The sequence below is a fragment of the Oryzias melastigma genome, linkage group LG18, assembly GCF_002922805.2.
Source record: "Oryzias melastigma strain HK-1 linkage group LG18, ASM292280v2, whole genome shotgun sequence".
Lineage (NCBI taxonomy): Eukaryota > Metazoa > Chordata > Actinopteri > Beloniformes > Adrianichthyidae > Oryzias > Oryzias melastigma.
The window spans coordinates 21,528,314-21,551,402 of NC_050529.1; the positions used below are offsets into that span (position 1 = coordinate 21,528,314).

General features: G+C 37.6%; 1 protein-coding gene across 1 annotated transcript; it reads right to left on the reverse strand.

The window, feature by feature from the left end:
• Positions 1-8,069: 8,069 nt before the first annotated feature.
• LOC112156257 lies at positions 8,070-14,401 on the reverse strand. The gene is made up of 5 exons (XM_024288486.2): positions 14,133-14,401; positions 13,557-13,889; positions 13,331-13,453; positions 8,943-9,043; positions 8,070-8,525 (listed from the first exon to the last, which is right to left on the reverse strand). The coding sequence occupies exons 1-5, from the start codon at positions 14,206-14,208 to the stop codon at positions 8,460-8,462; spliced, it is 699 nt and encodes a 232-aa protein (XP_024144254.1). The 5' UTR covers positions 14,209-14,401; the 3' UTR covers positions 8,070-8,459.
• Positions 14,402-23,089: the final 8,688 nt, after the last annotated feature.

Consider the following 23,089-nt stretch of genomic DNA (forward strand, 5'->3'; position numbering starts at 1 on the left):
TTTCACTGCAGCATGAAGTGTTGCATCACAGTGATGCTCTGACCTTTAAATGCAGCTTTATCTTCACGATAAAAGGAAGTGGTGTTCCACAGGGTCCTGCTTTAGAGCCCTTAGTTTTCTTGTTTTTTTCACATTTGTTTCCGTCATGAAACTGTGAAGATGAGTCTATGTGCATCCATAACATGTATTGGTTGGCTCAAGTTAGATGATTGCACTGATATATGTGCATGTACATATCATGCATATATTTCCAGACCCACAATAGTCTTTCCGTTTAGTCTGGATGCACATACTGGAGCCTGAACAAAACAAGGAGCTCGGTTAAGAGAAAATATAGAAATTAGAAAATTGTCAAAGAATGTTTATTTTAGGAGATGAATCTTTTGAATGATTTTGCAGTTTCCACAGGCCACCAGTGATTGAAGTAATGGGGGGCATGGTGCAGAGATAGAGCGGTTGACGTCTGAACGGAACATTGTAGATGTGGTTCCCCCCTTGCCCACTCATTGAAGTGCTCTTGCCTAAAACACTCATTGAATTTGGTTGTCATAGATTGGTGTTAGGGTTCGGCAGCAGAGCCAAAATCAGTGTGAGAAAGTATGAGGCAAGGCAAGGCAAGGCAAGGCAAGTTTATTTGTATAGCACATTTCATGTACAGAGACAATTCAAAGTGCTTTACATAAAACATTAAAAGAAACAATCAAAAGAAATAGTAAAAATGTCATTCATCATCATTCAAATCATTAAAATAAAATTAAAAGAAAGTTAAAAGATTTTAATTTAAAACAAGCATAGATAGAGAGTGCGGACGTAAACTTTTGAATACATATTAATCAAACACAACTGAGAACAGGTGAGTCTTTAACCTGGATTTAAATACACTGAGTGTTTCAGCAGATCTAAGGTTTTCTGGAAGTCTGTTCCAGATCTGTGGTGCATAGAAGCTGAATGCAGCTTCTCCATGTTTAGTTCTGACTCTAGGAACTGATAAAAGACCGGATCCTGATGACCGGAGAGGTCTGGCTGGTACATACTGGGTCAGGAGGTCAGTCATGTATTTTGGTGCTAAACCATTCAAAGCTTTATAAACCAGTAACAGAACTTTAAAGTCTATCCTCTGACAGACAGGTAACCAGTGTAAAGACCTCAGAACTGGACTGATGTGGTCTACTTTCTTGGTCCTTGTGAGAACCCGAGCAGCAGAGTTCTGAATAAGCTGCAGTTTCCTGATGGATTTTTTTGGTAGTCCTGTAAAAACACTGTTACAGTAATCAAGTCGACTAAAGATGAAAGCATGCACTAGTTTCTCCAGGTCCTGCTTAGACATCAGATCTTTAATCCTTGAGATATTTTTGAGATGATAATAGGCTGATTTAGTGACTGCCTTAATGTGTTTATCAAAATTTAGGTCTGTGTCTATCACTACACCCAAGTTTCTGGCCTGGTTGGTAGTTTTTAGTTGAATAGATTGAAGCTCTGTAGTGACGTCTAACCTTTTTTCTTTAGCCCCAAAGACAATAACCTCAGTTTTGTTTTTGTTTAATTGAAGTAAGTTGTGACACATCCAGTCATTAATGTCCTCAATGCATTTACCAAGAGCCTGTACAGGGCCTCGGTCTCCTGGTGTCAGTCTAATATATATCTGTGTGTCATCTGCATAGCTATGGTAACTAATGTTGTTGTTCTTTATAACCTGGGCCAGTGGGAGCATGTAGATGTTAAATAGAAGTGGTCCCAGGATGGAGCCTTGGGGCACTCCACATGTAATTTCTATTGGCTCAGAAGTGAAGTTACCAATTGACACAAAATATTTCCTGTTTTCTAAGTACGTTTTGAACCAGTTTAGTACTGGCCCAGTGAGACCCACCCAGTTTTCCAGTCGTCTGAGTAGTATTGCGTGGTCGACTGTATCAAACGCAGCACTGAGATCCAGTAAAACTAGCACTGACATATTTCCACTGTCTGTATTCAAACGTATGTCATTAGTCACTTTGGTCAGAGCCGTTTCAGTGCTGTGGTTCTGTCTGAAGCCGGACTGGAAGACATCATAGCAGTTGTTATTTATTAGGAATTCATTTAACTGATGGAAAACAGCTTTTTCAATGATCTTACTTAAAAATGGCAGGTTTGATATCGGTCTGTAGTTGTTCATTTGAGTTTTGTCTAGACTGTCCTTTTTTAGGAGAGGTTTGATTACAGCTGTTTTCAGTGGTTCTGGGAAAACACCAGATGTTAATGACAAGTTGACAATCTGGAGCAGGGCTGGTTCCAGGATCTTTGAAACTTTTTTGAAAAAGCTTGTGGGTAGAATATCCAGACAGCAGGAGGAGGAGTTCAGTTGACATAGAATGTCCTGCAGTTCTTTACTGTTTATGGGTTGAAACTGAGCCATTGGGTTTAAACTGGTTTCTAGTGGATAGGGTTCATATCCTGAACTTGTAGTTGGTGAAACAATTGTTTGTCTAATGTTTTTGATTTTGTCCCTGAAGAATTTGGCAAAGTCATTACAGGCTTTGGTGGAGTAAAGTTCTGGTGCCACTGACACAGGGGGTTTTGTCAACCTGTCGACTATATTAAATAAGGCCCGAGCATTATGGGAGTTTTTGGTAATAATTTCAGAAAAATAGGACTTTCTTGCATTGCTCAGTTGTAAATTATATAAGTGAAGTTTCTCTTTATAGATGTCATAATCTACCTGTAGTTTAGATTTCCGCCACCTGCGTTCAGATTTCCGACATTCTCTTTTTCCGTTCTTTACCACAATGGAGTTTCTCCATGGAGATTTTTTCCTACCAGAGATCACCTTCACCTTAAGTGTGTAGGTGAATGGGACTGTGACTGTAGGGCACTTTGGGATTTCTAAGAAGGTAGTAAAGTCCTATATAAATTTAAATTCAGTAATTCTCCAAGTAAAAAAGACATAAATGCGTTTCTTTGCACAATTCTGGGAAAGTCTTAGCTAGATTTAAGCAGATAGAAATGGTTCTAAAACTTGATGGATGAGCCAGAACAAATGCTTGAAGTGTTCTGGTAAGTGACCTCAAATAAGAGAGAAACAACACGGAAGCTGGACAAATGCGGCGCGGAGGGTCCGCGCGGTGCAGCGCAACGTTTCGGCGTCTGGCCTATTTTTTGCGCGAGCCGCGAGCGCTCCGCGTCAATACAGGCAGGAAGTTGCATCAAAATACATGAGAAAATCTGATTTATTTTCAAAATAGAACCAATTTTCCACAATAAAACGCAGCGATTGAAAAATGTGATCATGTTTTTTTGTCTAAACAGACTGTAGAGATGAAAATATACATACAATCAAAACACACAGACACGCGTGCGCGAGAGCCTCCACCCCGCACACCACAGATCTCCGGAGCGGGTGTGCTGGGCTGCAGGGTTCTGGGAGGAAAAAAAGCAGGGCAGACAGGCCCCCAAGGCAGTGGGGGCACACTGGAGCGGGGCACGGGGCTGCGTTTGAACGAGAGAGAGGCAGAGGAGCGGTTCTTCTTGGAAGAAACATCAGGTAATATTTTTAGTTTATTAATTTACCGACGGAAACACGTGGGAGCGCGTGCGTGCACACAGACACACAACAAAACAGACAGACACGCACACGCGCGCACAAACCGATCAATGAAGTGGGCCGACTGCGGAGCTGGGGGGCGGGGTCTGTGTCAACAGGGGCAGAGACCATCCCCTTTTAGCAGAAACACGGGGTGATATCTTGGTTAGTGACCATGATGGCATCAAAAGCAATAGCTCTAGCAGAAGCGCCTGTCGACCGTCGCGGAAAAAATTTGCGTCTGGTGTGACCAATAGAGCGCCAGTGTGACTCCGGCGTCAGGCCGCGGGCCGAACAGGATAAACATTTACTGAATTCCCTAAAACTACAATTGCAAAAAAGTTAAAATCGTATTTTTTAACATTATTATGAACTAGATATATAGCATTACCTGTGATAACGCAAGTGTGAATGTTGTAAGCTGAATTTGGCCGCTGAAGATGCAGAAATGGATAACAAGAAATGCTGAAGCTGATAGTTGAAAATGCTAAAGTTAATAGTCAGCTAAGATATTAGTTATATGCCTAAGTGGCCTAAAAAACAACAAAGATGAAAAAGGTTAGCCAAAACAGCTAGCATGTAGCTGAAAAAATGTAGCCAAAATATTAGCTAAACTCCTTAATAACCTAAAAAGTCTTAATAAATGCCAAAATAGTACAAAAATACAGTAAACGGCACATTTTAAAACTTTCACTTTTTAACATAATTCTGAATAATAAAAAGGCAGCAATAATATTCCAGAATACATGAACTTAAACCTTAAATAACTTTCAATATTTCATTGTAAATATATATATATATATATATATATATAAATATCTATATATATCTTGTCAAAATTATACAAGTTAGAAATGAGCGCAAGATAAAATAGGGCCAATAATAAGAATAAAATAAAATGATCTGGAGGGTATAATTACTCGAAGGGCCAGATCCGGCCCCCGGGTTTTGACTTTGACACGTGTTCTATGTCATCATAACCAAGGTTTCTTAGTAATTCTTGTTTTTAACTTTCCTCCTTCTTTCAGCTAATCCCACGAGTGACCTTTGAATTAATTATTTGTTTTCTCCATAGACCTCGAAAGTGAGACTTCAAAAACATCAAACTGTTTAAGAAATGCTGGTGGACTCATAGTCTGATCATATTCTATCGTAGATGGCATGGAAGGATGAGAATCACCATCACAGCAGTAAAATGTCTGCAGTGATGTGTCTCTGTTAAATGTCATGTGATGAAAGCATCTGATTAAATCTGTAGGTGTTCACATGCAGCTACATCGACATGATTTTCCCCTCAAACATTCACATGTTGATTCAAATAAACATCGGTTTTGTGCACATTTTCCTTGCCGCTTCTGACCACTTCATGCCCGTCTTTCCATCTTTCGATTGCTCACTTTAAGGGTCGCATTCATCTCTCTCCGTTCAACCCTCTCCTTCACACCATATGGGTAAAAAACTTTCTATTCTTGCTGTCATGCGGAAAAATTAACGACTATCCCCTCACAAGACGATACCACCTTCACACCACTGAAAGTACAGGGACTGGAGTTTTTTAGCACTGAAACTCAACGACTCTCCATTGCTTTGGAAGACCTTCAGAGGTGGTTGACTGACTCTTGCCTTTACTTGAATATAAAAAAAAAGTGTGCATGTTCTTTTCTAAAACATCTTCAAGCCTGTCTCCTGCAAAGATTTACTTGAAAGGAAATGAATTAGAGCATGTCGAATATTTTAAATACCTTGGTGTGATGCTGGACTCAAAACTTTCTTTTAAAAAGCATGTTAAAAATATTGTAAAAACTGTCAATTTTAATTTGCATAATTTTAAACATATCAGAGCATCGTTGACAGATGAAGCAGCACATGTATATTTACATTCACTGATTTTATCCCACATAAATGATTGTATCACCACTTGGTCATTTGCTGGTACCACTGTCCTTAGACCTCTTGAATCCTGCTACAAAAGAGCTCTGAAGGTCCTGGATAAGAAGCCTCGCTTTTACCATCACTGTCACATTCTCCACAAATACCAACTCCTGAGCTTTGATAATCTTAAGCAGTTTAAGTCAGCCTGTCTTGTTTATAAAGTTCTACATGGTTCAGCCCCCCCACCATTAAATGAATTCATTAAGCAGAAATCACTCAGAGGCTCCTCCAGAATAACTCGGGCTTTTGTTAGAGGTGACCGTGAGGTCCCATTTAGACGAACCTCCTTCTCACAAAATGTATTTTCATTCCAGGGCTCAACCTTCTGGAACAGAATACCAATAATAATAAGAGAAAGTGAAAATTTTGTCATTTTTCAAAAACAGCTGAAACAGTGGCTTTTGGAGTCTCAAATCTGCAATCACAAACGACCAGAAATAAGAAAACTCTTACAAAGCAAGCTCCGATTTTTAAAAAAATTATATATGTTTAAATCTTTTCTGTATTTTATTTGTTTTATTTTGTACACTGTATTTAACCTGTGTTTTACAATTGTATGTGTAGTGTTTATCTCTTAAATTCTGTTTTATTTCTTTTAACATCAACCTGCTAAGGGACTCCAGATGGAAATTAGCCTGAGGCTATAATCTGGCATATTTACGTTTGTTTTAATGTTCATTAATGTGCACTGTCCCTTTCTCAATAAAGTTATACAAAACTGAGAAAAGAGCAATGACCATTTTAAATAAGAAGCAGAAGATTTTTTTTTTAAATATCTAATTAGTTTGTGTGAAATGACTAGCCTTGGCACGGCTGATACAACAAAAAAGCTTAGCCCCTTTGAAAATAATGTTTTAAAAGGTTCACCTCTGAAAGTCCTTTAAAGTCAAGTTGAATTTCGGCAATAGATGTACCTTAAGGCAGATGGGCTACAGCGGCAGAAACCACATGCAGTGCCACTTCTGTCAGCTAAGAACAGGAAACTGAGGCTACAATGAAGAAACACAACCTAACTCCTGAAGTGGTCAAAACATGTGTTGCATCCGTCTGTGCTAACACTCCACTCGTCTCACTAGCTCCCCGTGACCTTATTTTAGAACTGATTAAAAACCAGTCTCAATTAAGTTGCTCCAATAAAATCTCAAAAGATAAGAATCAAACCAAAACCCCCTTTGAAAAATTAGGAAATTAAACAATTGAAGAGACGATGCAGAGCTGCTGAAAGACGATGGAGAAAACAGAAACTATACCAAAATCAACAAAAACTTTTTTAATCAATCAGTAAACAAACTAGGAACTCATACTCATACAAATATCATCTCTGAAAATAAAAACTACCCTAGAGCTCTGTTCACCGCAATTGAATCTCTGACGTGAATAAAAACAAAAGCTACCGCATCATTGTGTGAGGACTTTGTTGACCACTACAGAAGCAAAATTGTTTCTGTCCAATCAAGCATAAAAAATGAACAAAAAAGCATTTTTATTGTAAAGGATGTCTTGATCTTTCCGGAGGAAACACTGGACAGTTTTGACCTGGTTGAAGCTGCAACACTTGGTCGAGTTTTCACCCAAGTTAATCCAACAACCTGTTTTTTTTTTAGATCCCATCCCCACATTACTTTTGAAATTAGTTTATGGGTCTTTTGAATGTGAGAATTTAAATATCATGAACTGATCTCTTCAAACGGGGAATTTTCTTACTTCCTTTAGTAACAAAAACATTACTAAAGAGAACCAACTTAGACCCATTTTAATAACTACAGACTAGTGTCCAAATTACCATTTTTACACATTCTTGCATAACGTCTTTGAAATAAACCAGTCTGGTTTCAGACTGAACCAGAGTATTGAGACAGCCCTTTTACAGATCGTTAATGACATCAGGTGTGCCTTGGAATCAGGTCAGATCTCAGTTTTGACTCAACTAGATCTGCCTCTGATACTGCTGATCACCTGATCCTGTTTAACAGAGTAAAGAGTCTTGGCCTTTCTGGGACTGTTCTCAAGTGGTTCACATCCTGTCTCACTGAGAGAAACTTAATGGTAGTATGGGCACTTGCTTTTCTCGGCCCCACAAAATTAAATGTGGTGTGCCTCAAGGTTCCATCCTTGGCCCCTTGCTTTTTTTAACATCTACACGTTTCCTCTGGGGAATGTCATCAGGAGCCACAACATCAGCTTTCAATGATACCCAGCTATCAAGGATGTCAAATAATTTTCTGCAGCTCAACCACAAGAAACTGAAATTTTAGTTAATAGGCCCTGAAGCAAAGAGAGAGAAACCGTTTTTTAAGTTAAAAGAGCTTTCATTAAGTTACTCAGAAACAGTCAGAAACCTGGGCATTATTTTTGGCTCTAAGATAACTTTTAGTCCTCATATTAAACATGTGGTTAAAACAGGTTTTCATCATTTTAGAAATTTGGCATGGGTCCGCCCACTACTCTCTCTTATGGAGATGCTAATGCATGGTTTTATCACAAATAGAATTGATTGCTATAATGACCTGCTTGCTGGTGAAAAATGTATTACCTAAAAAACAAAAGTTTTTAAAAAAGCAGAAGTTCATGGCGGGAGTTAGAAATGGCAGTGATGTTCGGTCTTCTAGTAACTCTCTAATCGTCTCTAATCTCATAGTGAGCTTCACTGAAGCTGTCAGTGTTTTATCAGAGGTCTGTGGAAAATAAAGACTCCTTTTTGGGTCTGCAGGCCCACAGATTCACAGACGTTGTTTCCACTTCCTGCAGTGAACATGAAGCAGCAGTTCTGTCTGCCCACTCCTTCACTGCAGAACATCAGTAACTGACAGAACAACCGATGCCGAATCTTTTCAATGCAACAGTGAATGAACAGACACAAACCACATTTTGATTATACGGGTACATAAATTATTTACTCACACAGTCAACTTAATATTTACAGTAAAAGAATGTACATATAAACACGGTGAGGAGCAGGAACTGCAGATTCTCATTTGCTTCCTTTGTGTTCCACGTGCTCAAAGTAGTCCAGGGAGTCGTACACCGGAACCTGGCACTGGAAGAAAAAAAAGGAGCTCTTATTTTTTCTGCTTTGTTTTAAACCACATAAAACTGAATTAGTGTGAGAAGTAGAGAGAAACAGGAAGTTTCTTAAAAAAATATTTTGACACAGGAAATCCCCACACACACATCTTCTGACCCCTTCTTCCCATTTGTGGTCATGGTGTTGCTGGGGCCTATCCCAGCTACTGTTGGGTGAGTTCACACACCCGTCTAAGGGGACATTTAGAATCACCAATGAATTATGTTTTTTGGGTTGTGGGAGGAAACCGGAGAAAATCCAGGAGGAGATCATGCACACAGGAAGGTCCCAGCTGGGGTTCAAAAACTATATGGAGATACACCCCCGCAGCCCCCTCAGGGGGGTCAGGAGGGACAGGGTGTACTCTGATAGACGGCGGCTGATGCTCACCCACTGAGAGGAGCCTCTGGAGGAGGTGGTGCTCTGATTGTCCATCTCCATGATGTCTGAGTTGGTGTAGGGACTCTCGTGGATGACCCGGGCCGCATGTCCTGCACAGCAAGACAACACAGACGTTTTTACACCAATTTCAACCAAAAACCTCCCACACGTGTCGTTCGAGTTCTGCAGCTTTTGTTTGGAGGGTCAGCTCACGCAAAACCGGATCCGGCCCTCCAGGTCATTTTATTTTATTGTTATTAATGACCCGATGTTATCTTGTGCTCATTTCTAACTTGTATAATTTTGACAAAATATATTTTTATGGAGAGTAAAATATTGAAAGTTATTTAAGGTTTAAGTTGATTAATTCTGGAATAATATTCCTGCCTTTTTATTATTCATAATTATGTTAAAAAGTTACGGTTTTAAAGTTTTAAAAATTGGCATTCTGATAACTTTTTGGACTATTTTGGCATTTACTAAGATTTTTTTAGGATATTTTGGAGTTTAGATAATATCTCAGCTACATGCTAGATATTTTAGCTAATTTAGACTTTTTTTTTAGTTTTTTCAGATGTTTTGAAATTAAGCTATTTTTCAGCTACATGGTAGCTGTTTAACTAATTTAGGCTTTTTTCAAAATTTTTTAAGCTGTTTTGGAGTTAGGCTAATATTTACATGCTAGCTGTTTTGGCCAATTTAGACTTTTTCAGCTTTTATAGGCTATTTTGAAGTTTATCTATTTTTTCAGCTACATGCTAACTGTTTTGGCTTTTGGAGGGTTTTTTTTTCATTATTTTTTAGGTTAAATTGGCATTTAACTAATATTTTAGCTGGCTATCAGCTTCAGCGTTTTTTGCAATCAATTTCAGCATCTTCAGTGTCCAAATTCACACATTCACACTAGCATTATCACAGGTAATGCTATATATATATATGCTATATATCTAGTTCATAATTATGTTAAAAAGTTACAGTTTTAACGTTTTATAAATCTAGTTTTAGAGTGCTCAATAAATGTTTATCCTGTTCGACCCGTGACCTAAGGTGTGTTTTGGATTTTGGCCCCTTGTGTGATTGAGTTTAACACCCCTGGTTTAGATGGTGGACCACAAGTGAAGCGAAAGTGTAGAAAGTTTTTTTTGCATTCATTTTTCACGGTCCTGTGTGTGTTTTCAAGTTAGACAGTCTTTTTTCCGATTATTTCAACAGAACACACAAAGTAGTTTCTAAGTGTGTACTTTTCCCTATAAGATGTACCATGGCACTAAAATAGGAACAAAAAACAGAATATTTAAACTAAAAAAGAATCTTTTTGTCCAGATTCCATGTTGTTTCTCAGCATCGGATCAGAGCCTCTGATCCGGCCGTTCTGTCAAGTTTTGGAAATCTATGTGGCCCAAGAGTCATAAAGTTTGCCCACACCTGCCTTAGATGCTCAATGCATTGGAAGAGACCCGAACAATTAATAAATATACTAAACAAAATGAAAAATATAAATAATGGAAATTAAATCTATAAAAGCACAGATGTAAAGACAAATCAAGTGCACTCAACTGACTGACAGGTATCACAGAAATAATCAAAAATAGAATTAAAAAATTTAAAATGACAATGAAAATATAATTTAATTTATAGTTAAGTTTATTCTTTTTTTCAATTAAAGATCAACTCTAAAATGAATAAATAGCCTCATTTGAGAACTTTAGATTTTCCTCTGCTGAAGGAAATTTATTAAAAATGAAGGAACAAATAATTAAAATCATCAAAAATGTGGAACAGTTTGTAAAATATGGCAATTGTTTTATCTTGTTGAAACTCCAATCAAGTTTAATTGTCTAACTTCTATTCAAATGAACTCGTAAGAGCAAACAGGTAGAGTGAGCAGATTCAGGAAAAACATTTGAAAAAAGCTCATTTTTGATCTGCTGTTGAATAAAATTGAATTTAAAAAAAAAATTAAAACGTTGTATTTCAATAAAACACTATTTGTTGAAATCAGTCTGAGATATTATATTCTATATTTTCTAAATGCATAATTAGGCTGTTAGTATAATGTTATTACAAGTACTTCCTGCATTTATTGAAGTAGACTTTTTTTGCTATAGTATTAGCGTTTTTTTCAGCTTCTTGACACGTTTATTTCTCTCAAATGTTTCAGCTTTTTTCACTTTTATCATTATTTTGATTTGATGTTGATTTGAGCTTCATGCTGTTTTTCTTTTCTTGTTTGAGTCTTTCTCTAAACATTCAGACATTATCCGAATCGTTTCAGCCGTCCCGCAGCGTTTTCAGCTCTTCCACTCACCGGACAGATTGTTTATTTCCAAACGGCACCATATACAATTACTCCGATCCCTTTCCTCGGCACGTGTTCCTTCTCTTTTAATTGTTCCAGTTTAGAACTTAAACTTCTTCAAGATTCTTTTACAACCTCAGCATTTACTTTTGTCTCTATGAATATTTTTTTTATTGTTTTTATGCTTATAGAACTAGGGATGAAACAATCCTTTCACAATAAAAGCTCCATCCAGGTGTTGCCTTCATTCGATTGATAAAATATGTTTTTTGCACTGCATTTTAGAAGTCTTTAGAAAACATTGGTTTTTATTGACAACTGACATAGATTATTATAACTAATATGTCAGTTTTAAATGTGATTTTATGATATTTGAACTGCTGTTCTTCCTGATATTTTTGTATTGCCCGTGGAAGCAGGAATTATTCTAAAATGTTTAGTTTGACACAAATCCTGAGGTAGAAGTCAGAACACTGCAAACAGTTGTAAAGATTTCAAACTTTGTTTTTAGATATTCAAGACGTTCCACCAGGATGGAGGTTGTTTTTTTTACTATAATCCTTTTCTTAACCCTTTAACTACCCAAAAAAGGAAAAAAATCATCAAAAAGTTTTAGACCCTGCTGCTTATTTCCCTTAAAGAGAAATCAAAGTAAAAAGAAAATAAAAATGAAGAGAAATTTATTTTTATTTTTTCTAAGAATACATAGTGGTTCTGTAAAAGTTACTGTCTGGTGCGTATTAGTTACTATCCAGAATACTCTTTCACTTCCATTTTTAGAAATAAAAACATTCTGGTTAGTACCTGAAAATACATGTTTTTTCTAAAAAATTGAAGTTTTTTTTTTCTCTGGTTACTATCTAGTGCACACCAGTTAGTAACCAGAAACATTTTTTTTTTACTTCAATTTTTTGGAAAAAAAAGTTTTTTTTTCTTCAATGTCCCTTTAGGGCCTCCGTACCTTGTGGAGTAATACACACAATCAATATTTTTAAAAACATGTGCCCCGACATCTGGTTGAGCGGGCAGTAAAGGGTTAAAATCAGCACAATAGAGAATATTTCATGTAACTAAGAGCGAGAATCAAGAAATTGTTATTAAAATTAGTCAAAAAAATTTCTTCAAACTCTTGACGATAGAGAAGCTTGATTTTGTAAAAAAAAAAAAAAAAAGCCTAAAACTTCCCTGTAATCGTTGTTTTGGGGATTATTATTTTAAAATTCAGTTGATGTTGACTTTTGGAAACAACAATATAAAAATGTAGAGTTACAGTATTTTCCAAGTCGAAGCGACAGTTATCAAGGTGGATCAACTTCACTTTTTTTACTGTTGTCGACTAAGTCATTTCCGTTTATTACAATTGTTTTTGTCACTATAATCTAAATAAGCAATAATTAGGATTAAAAAAATGTAAAATATAAAAAGCCATTTACTTAAAACAAGCAAAACAAAACGTAATATCTGGCTGTATGTCATTGAGTTTGAAGTAATTCTATCAAACAGTTCGCTTTTTTTGCTTATTTTTCCATTTTTAAATGTTTGTGTTGAACTTCTTGTTTCTAGATTATGATATCACACAAGATTTCTTGTTCAGTAAAAATGACTGATCATTTGACTAATTTTCCTCTTAAGATTACAGAGCTCTTTTTCTGTTTTAGGACACTTTTTTTAATTTCCAAACATATTAACTCCACTAAATAGACAGAAGTGTCAGGTGAATAATTGTCTATGAAATAACTTACAATTTTACAACTTCTTACATTATTTTTGCAGTAATATAGGTCACGACGTATAAATGTAAGTATTTAATTACTATCGTGATGTATTCAGTGATTGTAGACTCCAACATGGTGATAGTTTAAAACATCGAGATTATGAGGCTTTACAGATTAAAGAAATACAACAAAAAACTCATTTCTGTTTGTTTAGAAATTAGTTAAAAGAGAAACACTTTAGATCGGGTAATCCATTACAAATCTGATTACTTACTACGACAAGAAATGTGTAACCTAGAACAGTTTGGGAGTTCCTTCACAACACAGAACTCTGTTACGTTCTTCTCAGACAGAAAGGTTTGGACTGAGGGTTCTGTCGGTACCTCGGCTCTTTCGCAGACAGCAGAAGCAGGCGATGGTGATCAGGAGCAGCAGTGACACCGCAGCCACAGACGCCACGATGGGGACTGGAAGACCGTTCGATGAGTTAGAATCTTCTGATTGATCTGGGGAAAAAAAGGAATTTTGTTTCTGTTTTAAAAATGATTTTATTCAAACTCAATGCCTTTAGAAAAAAAGGAATTGATTGAGAAATGAATAACTTTATACCTGTTGTGTTAGTTTGGTTCTCTCTGGTTTTAACAGTGATGGTTGTTCCATTTCCTCTGATTTTATCAAATACCGGTATCTCAATGAGAATTTCACAGACATATCTGCCTGAATCCTGTTTAGTGATGCTGGCAAAGTTCAGGATTGAGCATTTTTCCATCTCATTGTTATGAGTTTTTAGGTTCATATCTGTAAAAAGTGAATCATTTTTATATGTTTTCTGATTTTTGAACCACACCACTCTCACTCTGCCACCTGTCCAGCAGCAGCTGATGTTCACAGCTTCTCCTTCAAACACATCAATGTCTGCAGTTTGTGTGTTCAAAGAAACGCCTAAAAAAACAAAGAGATGAAGAACAGGATCAGTTAACTCAAGTTATAGATAAACATTTGTTTCAACAAATGTTCCCAACACAAAAACTCAGTAAAACAGTGAAGATTTCTGCTGCGTTCATAGAAAACCCTCAAATGTTTGCTTATTACTAAACCCAGTAAACAGACTTTTAGTCTTCTGGCAGCACATAAGAACACATTAAAGGTCCGTGAGATGAAAGTTTCTGTTTGTTTTTTACTTACTCCAAGAAGAGAGCGTACAGAGAGAAGAGAAATGCAGGCTGATCAGCAGCAGCTTCATCCTTCCAGGTAGATTCATCTGTGAACTCTGAGACTCTTCTCGCCTCACATCTCTGGAGCCCCGCCCATCACACCCAACAGAGGTGTCATTTTTGACGCAGTCAGCCAAAACCACAGCGTCTTTCCTTCCGTCTTTACGTGGACAGCGTTTCTAGAAACTGAAGCGTGCATGGCTTCCTCTGACTTCAGTGCAGCTGAACCGAAGGCGTCTGACCTTTGTGTAGAACGCCATCAGTGCCACTGTTTCACAGACTTTTCTGAACATGAAGGAGAGGAACAGCAACGGAAGTCACAGATGACACGACAGGGTAGATGTGACAGTGTGTGTGTGTGTGTGCGTGTAGGTGCACGAGTGTTTGCAATTGTTTTTAAGTTTGTGTATCTCTGTGTTAGCTTGCATGTCTGTATCTAAGTGTATGCATGAATGTGTGTATGGAGGACCACAAGAGACAAAATGTATTTAATCATTTAATTGTGTTTATGTTTATTTCATTTGGGCTCTTTTGTTCCTCCATATGTGTGTGTCCTTTGTGTGTTTGTGTTTGCATTTCCTTTTTTTTTTAGTTTGGGCTTTTCTGTGTCTCTGCTTGTGTGTAAGTTTGTGTGTCTGTGTTTGGGTGTGTGTGCATGACTTCGTATAAGAGTGTACTAGCATGCGTGTGTGTGTGTGTGTGTGTGTGTGTGTGTGTGCCCATTTGTATGTGTTTGTGGGTTTTCTTTGCATGTGCATGTTTGTGTGTGTCCTTCTGAGTGTGTGTGTCTGTGTCCTTGTGTGTATATATGCGTGTTTGCGCATTTGTGTGTATTTGTGGGTTTCTGTCTGCATGTTCATGCTTGTTTGCATTAGTGTGTGTGTGTTCTTCTGTGTTTGTATTTAGTTTTTTGAGTTTGGGCTTTTATGTGTCTTTGTGCGTCTGTGTGTAAGTGTATACATGAATGTGTGTTTGCTTGTTTGTGTGGATATTTTCGTGTGTGTGTAAGTTTGGGTGTCGGTGTGTAGGTGTGTGTTAGCGGGGGTGTGTGCATGTGTGTGTGCGCGTATTGAAGGTCCTAAATCACACATGTCAAAGTCAAGGCCCAGGAGCCGGATCCGGCCCTCGAGGTACTTATATCCGGCCCTCCAGAGCACTTTATATGTTTATCATCAATAGTCCGATGGTATGTTGTAACATTCCAATAATGGCAGAATATATATTCTATAGAGAACAAAATATCAAAAGTTATTTAAAGTTTATGTTGATTTATTCTGAAAACTCTCTTTATTCTGTCTGTTTGTATTTGTGTTTCAAAAGTTTTAAAAATTGTAAAAAAAAAATCTTTTATGAATTCATTAAATGTTTATCCTGTTTGACCTACAATCTACTGTGTGTTTTGGATTGTGGCCCCCTGTGGGATTGAGTTTGACACCCCTGTCCTAAAGATACATTGTCTTATCCATACTGGAACCAGGTTCTGAAACCATCATTGGATCAGAGTTCTGCCTCAGATCCCGAAGTGTTCCTAATCCTGCCATCATTTTTAGAATCCAGAGTAATTCAGGACATCAGGCTTCTAAAGTTCCAAAGCAGTTCCCCACATTACACAGCATCACACTTCATTAGTCCACAAAGTGTTTGTCCAGATGTTGGTGGAACAATCCAGATGTTTTGTCAGATGTAATCAGAGTTGGTTCTCTTTGAACAATGGATCCAGTTTTGATCCAGACGTGTCTTTGACTGTTGAATCAAGATCATATGACGAAGCGAAGTGTGACATGAGCCATAGAAAATTCAGTGAAATATTACCAAATCAATGATTTTTCCACATTGTGGCGCCGCCATTAGGAACCAGATGACCGTGATTGGACCGAGTCGGTCTGAGTCACGTTTTTAGAGGAACTACTACTTTAGAGTGAGCTTGTTAGAAGTCCACGCCTCTCCTACGAAAAGCGGCTCAGGAGAATCTGTCAATCAAATGTTCAAGTTGGGGCCAGAGAGGGATCTGATTGGTCAGTTTATCACTTGAACAACTTTTCATAGAGAAAAAAATATCATAAAAAAATAAAATCTCTGAAACTTTTTGGCTTCTTGGAGCCTGCTGGTACTTCATATTTGGAACGTGAAAGGTGATCATAGAATCAGTGAGGACCCATGGTCCTCTGCTCCTTTGATGACCCTCTGGATGAGTCTTCACTGGATGTTTGGAGTCATTTTGGTTGATTGCTTCCAGGAAGCATCTCCACCGTTCCTATTTGTTTCTATGTTTGGATGATGGTGCACTGACCCAGAAACACTTCAAAATATGAATCATGTCACAGACTTTGTCTCTCACCTGTTTTGAAATGTATTTTTAGTGAGGCAGAAGGTCCACAGGTTTGACTAATTTACTAAATATGACATAAAAAACACCAGAGGAACTGAACCCAAAAACAACAAAAACTGACGAAAAAGTACAGTGACAGAAACCTGCAGAAAAAACATGAACCATGGAAGTGAAATTGCAGAAGCAGAAACACCTGAAGGGAAACTGAATTTAGAATATATTATTTGAAACACTTCAGTTTAGAAGAAACCAAACAAACAAACAAGGAAAGTGAAGCAAAAACAAAAACTCACGTATTTTAAGATGGACTTTAAACTGTGAAGTCAATGTTATTTTTATTTCTGCTTAACTTTCTTATTATTTGGACACACCTGTGGTAAATAGTGAGTGTGAATGATGCAGTGAATTCAGTCAAATGGAGAAATGATGACATGAAAAACCAAAACAATCAGTTCATCTTCAGAGATCGTCATGTTTCTGTCCACATCATCAAGAAGTTTACAGCCTATGCTATGCAGTCAATAGAACAATATTAAGGACAAATTACAACAAATGACTGCACTTCCACACAACAAATTAATTTCCAAACTGATCTGTAGACACTATTTTGATGTTTCTGGATATCCTGACTGTGTGAACGGGACCATGAAATCTGATTATTACCAAAGGATTATGGGAAACAAAGTAGAGACCAGAGTCAGAAAGCTCCTCCAGAGGTATGGGTCTTCTAGCAGGACAGTGACCACTTCAAAAAGCATCTAGAAATGGTCCCAAAGAACCAGAGAGTTCTGTAAGGAGTCTAGACTTAAATGCCACCAGAGGAGAGATCTATGAACAGAAGCTGGGAGGTGACATCCTTCAAATCCCAAGGATCTGGAGAAGTTTGTTGAAGGAGAGTGGTCCACAACTCCAGGAGAGGAGTAGAAATCCCTTTGTGGGTAAAGTTAAAGTCCAATTAACTGTCCTGCATCCAAGTGTGTGACATTTGTTCTCAGTGTTTGACCTGGTGAAGGTCAGACGCCTTCGGTTCAGCTGCACTAAAGTCAGAGGAAGCCATGCACACATCAGTTTAATGAGCTGCAGAAACAGTCACACTCAGGAACCCCTTGGTGGTTCAACCCCCTCAATTTAACCCCTTCACACTGAGAGTCAAGCAAGGACACGTTGAGTCGCATTAGCTAATATTTTACCGTTATGCTAGCTGTTTTGGCTAACTTATTTTTTTTTTTTTTTTTTCAGTTTTTTAGGCTAATCTGAAGTCTACCTAATATTTATTAATATGCTAGCTATTTGTCAACATTTTTCAGTTTTTCTTTTTTTTTGGCTTATTTGGCATTTAGTTCTGCGACGGACTGGCGACCTGTCCAGGGTGAACCCCGCCTTCGCCCATCAGTGGCCGGGATAGGCTCCGGCACCCCGCGACTCCGAACGGGATGAAGCGGTCAAAAAAATGGATGGATGGCATTTAGTTAATATTTTAGCAAGCTATCAGTTTCAGCATTTTCAGCATTTCAGCTTACAACACTCACACTAGCATTATCACAGGTAATGCTTTATATAAAGTTTTAGGCTACATTTTAAAGGAACAAAAGTGTTGGTTGATCAAATGTCGTAAATTGTGTTTTTCTTGTGAGTGCTTGGATCTGCAGTGAACACCTCACACGTTGATGTCTACAGTATCTTGGACTAATGCTAAAAACTAGATAAAAAAGTAACAAATAACCTGCAGAAAAAAGGATAGAAGCTGGCCATGCTATTCCACCTGCTCTCTGAGACAGTTTCTTGTAAAATGACACCAAAGTTGAGATTTTGGAAATTTGACATCTGGTGAAAAACCAAACTCTCACTCTCATATCCATTAAATCACTAGCTTTAAGGCTGTGTCACACAGCCGCTTCATACATTTTGCTCATATTGCACAGATGAAAATTGGTCATTTGTGTCACAAATGAACCATTTTAAAACCATGGAAGAAGTAGAAATAAACCACTCAAACCACTCCCAGTGGTCTTTTAATTATGAACTTTTAGCCAAAAGAAAAAAAAAATCCTTTTAGCAAAGTTTAAGTTTCGCTGATTGCTTAACTAAACTAAACAGACTAAATACAACTGGTTATCCCTGTCCTAGACCATCCTTCCCGGTAAGGAAAAACTCGATTCCAGTTAAAAAAGAAGGAATATCTACATGAAGGAGAGATTCTCTCCCAGGACAGACAGGCGATCTACCCGGATTATTAAAGTAGAATTTGCTTATCTAACTCTACAACTACGTATTTGAAAAGAGTTCAACCGGACAGGACTGAGGGACAGGTGGGGGCGAGGTCTACAGCCAAGACCAGCCAGAGGCACGGTCCACGGCCAACAACAGGACCACAGATGATCCACCTGGAATCTAAAAGATTGGAAGATTGAGAAAGAGGTGCAACACGTGAATCGCACTGCACCAAACAGGAGCTCAAAGAAGTTTCTGCAGAGCGGCAGGAGTTCAGTAGAAGTTTGGCTCTGACTTGTGGGCGGGACTGTCACCAGAGTATTTCCTTGCACTAATTTCCCATCATCCCTTTTTTTACAGTCTCTCTCACAAGGTTACAGCCCCTAACACCCCAACATAACATTAGCAACAAAGATGGTTAGCAATATAAGAGCTATCCAGCCGTAGAGTTTAGATCCACATTCCAGCTCAGACCAGGAAAACAAAGACGTTCATGGATCTGTTTGTCTGCAGGTGGATGCATCATAACGAAGTAGAGCTGGGAGCTTGTGGCAGATTGTTGTTTATGTAACGACTATTGTCTGTTCCTAATTCACTACAACCATAATAAAGAAAGGCCGTTTTAATCTTAATTTTCCTTATATCTGTTCTCCATCATGAGAAAATGCTATGAGAACATTTTAAAATCACCATTTGGGTCTTTAAAGAAACCGTTCCAGTTAAAGTGAGTTGTTCAGGTCCCTGACATGCACAGAGCAGAGCAGCTGTGAGGTCTGATTAGCGGAAATGGCCTCCTGTTCCACTTCTTCTGGCCCGTCTGTGTGTTTTTGACACAAACAGGAAGACCCTTGACCACAAACCTGCCAGCTCATCGCTGAAGGTTGCTTGCAAAAGTCCCCAACTTTGACTGAAGCGGCTGCTGAACCAATGAACGGACGTGTACTGCGTCACCAGACGAGTTCACGTGCAGTCCACGTATGTCTGAAGCAGGATGCCCTATACCTTATTTTTATTAGTTATTTCATAGTTCATTTGAAGTTGAATGTTTATTTTTAAAATCTAATTTAGGCTTTTTAAGAAGTTCTTTAGGCTATTTTGGAGTTAGGCCAGTTTTTACATGTTAGCTGTTTTGGCTAATTTAGGTTGTTTTCGATTTTTAGGATATTTTGAAGTTTAGTTATTTTTTCAGCTACATTCTAGCTGTTTTGACTAACCTGTTTTTTATTATTATTTTTAGGCTAATTTGGTATTTAGCTAATATTTTAGCTGGCTATCAACTTCAGCTTTTTCAGCTATCAATTTCAGCATCTTAGGAGGCCAAATTCAGCTTACAGCATTCACATTAGCATTATCACAGGTAATGATATATATCTAGTTCATAAATATACAGGAATATAATTATGTTAAGAAGTTGCACTTTTAAAGTTTTAAAAATGTAGTTTTAGAGTGCTCAATAAATGTTTATCCTGTTCGGCCTAAAGTGTGTTTTGTATTTTTGCCCCTTGTGTGATTGAGTATGCTGTTCCAGTCCTTCTGTCTGTCTCAGCAGCAATTTTCTGGGTCATGGTGAGTCAAGGAGGTGGAAACTCAGATACTGGGAGAACCTCAACCACATTTGTAACAAAAGTCCCAAAGATTTATTAACAAAGACCATCACTGGTAACATAGACTCAGGGAGTCTGGAAACTGCAAACAAGTCCATACTAATGAGAGATGATTTTCAAAGTGCAGGCAGCTGTGACTGGGATCACCAGGAGAATGGGCGGAGTCAGAGCCAGCCTGCACAGAAACACGTGGAAAGCTAAATGAGCAACAACATGAAACCAAACCATGGCCTGCTCCTCGTCCTCCTGGCTGGAGGAGCAGCTCTCTGCTCTGGACTCTTAATTTACTTTATCAATCTCCATTTTGTTTCATTTAACCAAGAAAATGTCAGTACCCTGTAATGGTTTCACTGCACCAAAACCTTAATACTGAAGTAATGAAGATTTTTATAGTCAAGTAATTGTAATTTACTTACAATTATGTTCCTTCATAACTGACAAGTTATTGAATAATAGTAATACTGTAATGCATTACCTGCTGATTACCTGGCCTCTCTCTGAAATGATCATCAATTGCTAACCAGAAGAACAAGGGAAAAAATAAAAGTCATGAAGTTTTAGTGAAGTCAGGGATTTTCCATTTTTCTAAAGAAAACATTCCAACTCATTTCCGCTCTCTGGTGCCCTCCTCTGGCCTTTTGAATCACTGCATCCTTCAGATCACTGCACTGATCCAAAACAAAGAGAGGATCATCTCTAGTCCAAACAAACAGAGGAAGGGTTAACAATGCCCCTCTGTCTCTTTCTCTAAAACCAACAAGTTAAATTAGTAATTTAGGCTCAGACTTGAGCTTTAACAGACATTTTAAATTTAAAAATGTTACTATTTTAAAAATGTTGCCAGAATAAGAAGTCTTTACAAGACTTTAGATCTCTCCAGCCGGTGAGATCACTGTAATGCTCAGCTCTGTATTGTTTTATTTGTTCAAGTTAATTTGTATGTGTGAACATTTAAGCAATGCTTGCTCACAAAACACAACTTGAGAACTAGAAATGAACAATGAAAGAGTTAACCCCAACAAAACAGACTTTGAAATGAAGGCAGACATTTTTTAGATATATGCTCCAGTGTATTATGCTAAATGAACTTTTGACAAAAGATCAAAAAAAGGAGAAAGCTCAGCTATCAAAACACATAAAAACCTAGAAACTATAACAGGAGTGTCAAACACAATCGCACAGGGGGCCAAAATCCAAAACACACCTTAGGTTGTGGAACAGGATAAACGTTTATTGAACACTCTAAAACTAAATGTTTACAACTGTAGCTTTTTAACATAATTATAAACTAGTTATATAGCATTACATGAAAAAATGCTGATTGCTGAAAATGCAGAAGCTGGTAGCCAGCTAAGATGTTAGTTAAATGCCAAATTAGGATAAAAAAAAAACGTAGGTTAGCTAAAACAGCTTGCATGTAGCAGAAAAAATAGCTAATCTTCAAAATTGCCTAAAAGAAATAAAAAATCTTAAATTAGCCAAACCAGCCGGCATTTAGCTGGAATTTAGCTAAACTCCAAAATAGCATAAAAAAAGCTAAATTAGCCAAAATAGCTAACATGTAGCTGAAATATTAGCTAAACTCCAAAATAGCATAAAAAGGTAAATGCCAAAATAGTCCAAAAAGCTGCAGAATGTTTTAAAACTGTAACTTTTTAACATTATTGTGAACAATAAAAAGGCAAGAATACTATTCCAGAATAAATCAACTTTAACCTTAAATAACTTTCAATATTTTACTCTTGATAAAATTATATTTAGTCAAAATTATACAAGTTACAACCGCAATATAACATCGGACCATTAATAACAATAAGAACAAGAATTACTCGTCTTTGACTTTGACTCATGTCACACTGGAGGCAAACCAGAACAGACAGTGAGAGATGCAACATAAACCAAAATGATGTAGCAAACCAACCAACCAGACAGATGAGGGCATGGTCTCACCACAGGTTTGTTTGATGGGCCACACTCAGCTGATGACGGGCGACACTTCAGGACAGACGTCATCAAAACCTGCTGATGAAGACAGCCCACAAACAACCTGCCAGCGGTTTTCAAGGTGACAAAACCAACAGCAGTGAGTGAAGTCTTCACAAAATACGATGAAAGATGTCAATAAAATCCTGTAAGTCTTCTAACCACTCCATGACTTGATGCTGTTGTGAAAAAAAGAACATATTACTTCATATATTGAGCAGCAATGTATTGATAATATATTCTACATATGGAAATAATATATTTTTGAATATATTCAAACAGTGGAATTATTGCTGGTTTCAAATGTGGTGATATACTATTCATTATATTGTGATTAATCGAGAAATGTCCTTCAATGTATTGGCTGATATACTGAAATCTTTATTATTAGTTTATCTTTTGTCTAAATTTGTGTCTTTGTTGTGTTTTCAGATCCAGTGGGAGTTGGTGAACAGTCAGGCCGCTCCTTTTACTTCCTCCGACGACACTTTGGGGCCTTCAGCAGAGAGCAATAGAAATCAGAGCTCCCACAGAAATCATCATTTTCAACTTTAAATCCTGGGATTTAGAGGAATGCTAAGAGATGCATGAATGGAGTAAAATATTACGCTGGGGTTGTTTTTCGTCAGGAAATAATATTGTAATACTATTTTTTTTTCCTGTCTTTGTTCTGTCCAGAAAATTAACACACAAATTTGACAGATCCAACTGGAAAGATTATGCTTTTGCTCAAGGGTGTCACACACGAGAAATGTTTCCCTATGGACAAATAAGTTATTAACTGTCGGCCATTTCTTCAAC

Excerpts from the sequence above, each read along its gene's own strand:
- LOC112156257 (XM_024288486.2), bottom strand. The coding sequence starts at position 14,208 with ATGAATCTACCTGGAAGGATGAAGCTGCTGCTGATCAGCCTGCATTTC. Across the intron at positions 13,890-14,132 it reads CTGTACGCTCTCTTCTTGGA|GCGTTTCTTTGAACACACAA; the intron begins GTAAGTAAAAAA and ends TTGTTTTTTTAG. Across the intron at positions 8,526-8,942 it reads CCAGAGGCTCCTCTCAGTGG|TGCCAGGTTCCGGTGTACGA; the intron begins GTGAGCATCAGC and ends TTTTTCTTCCAG.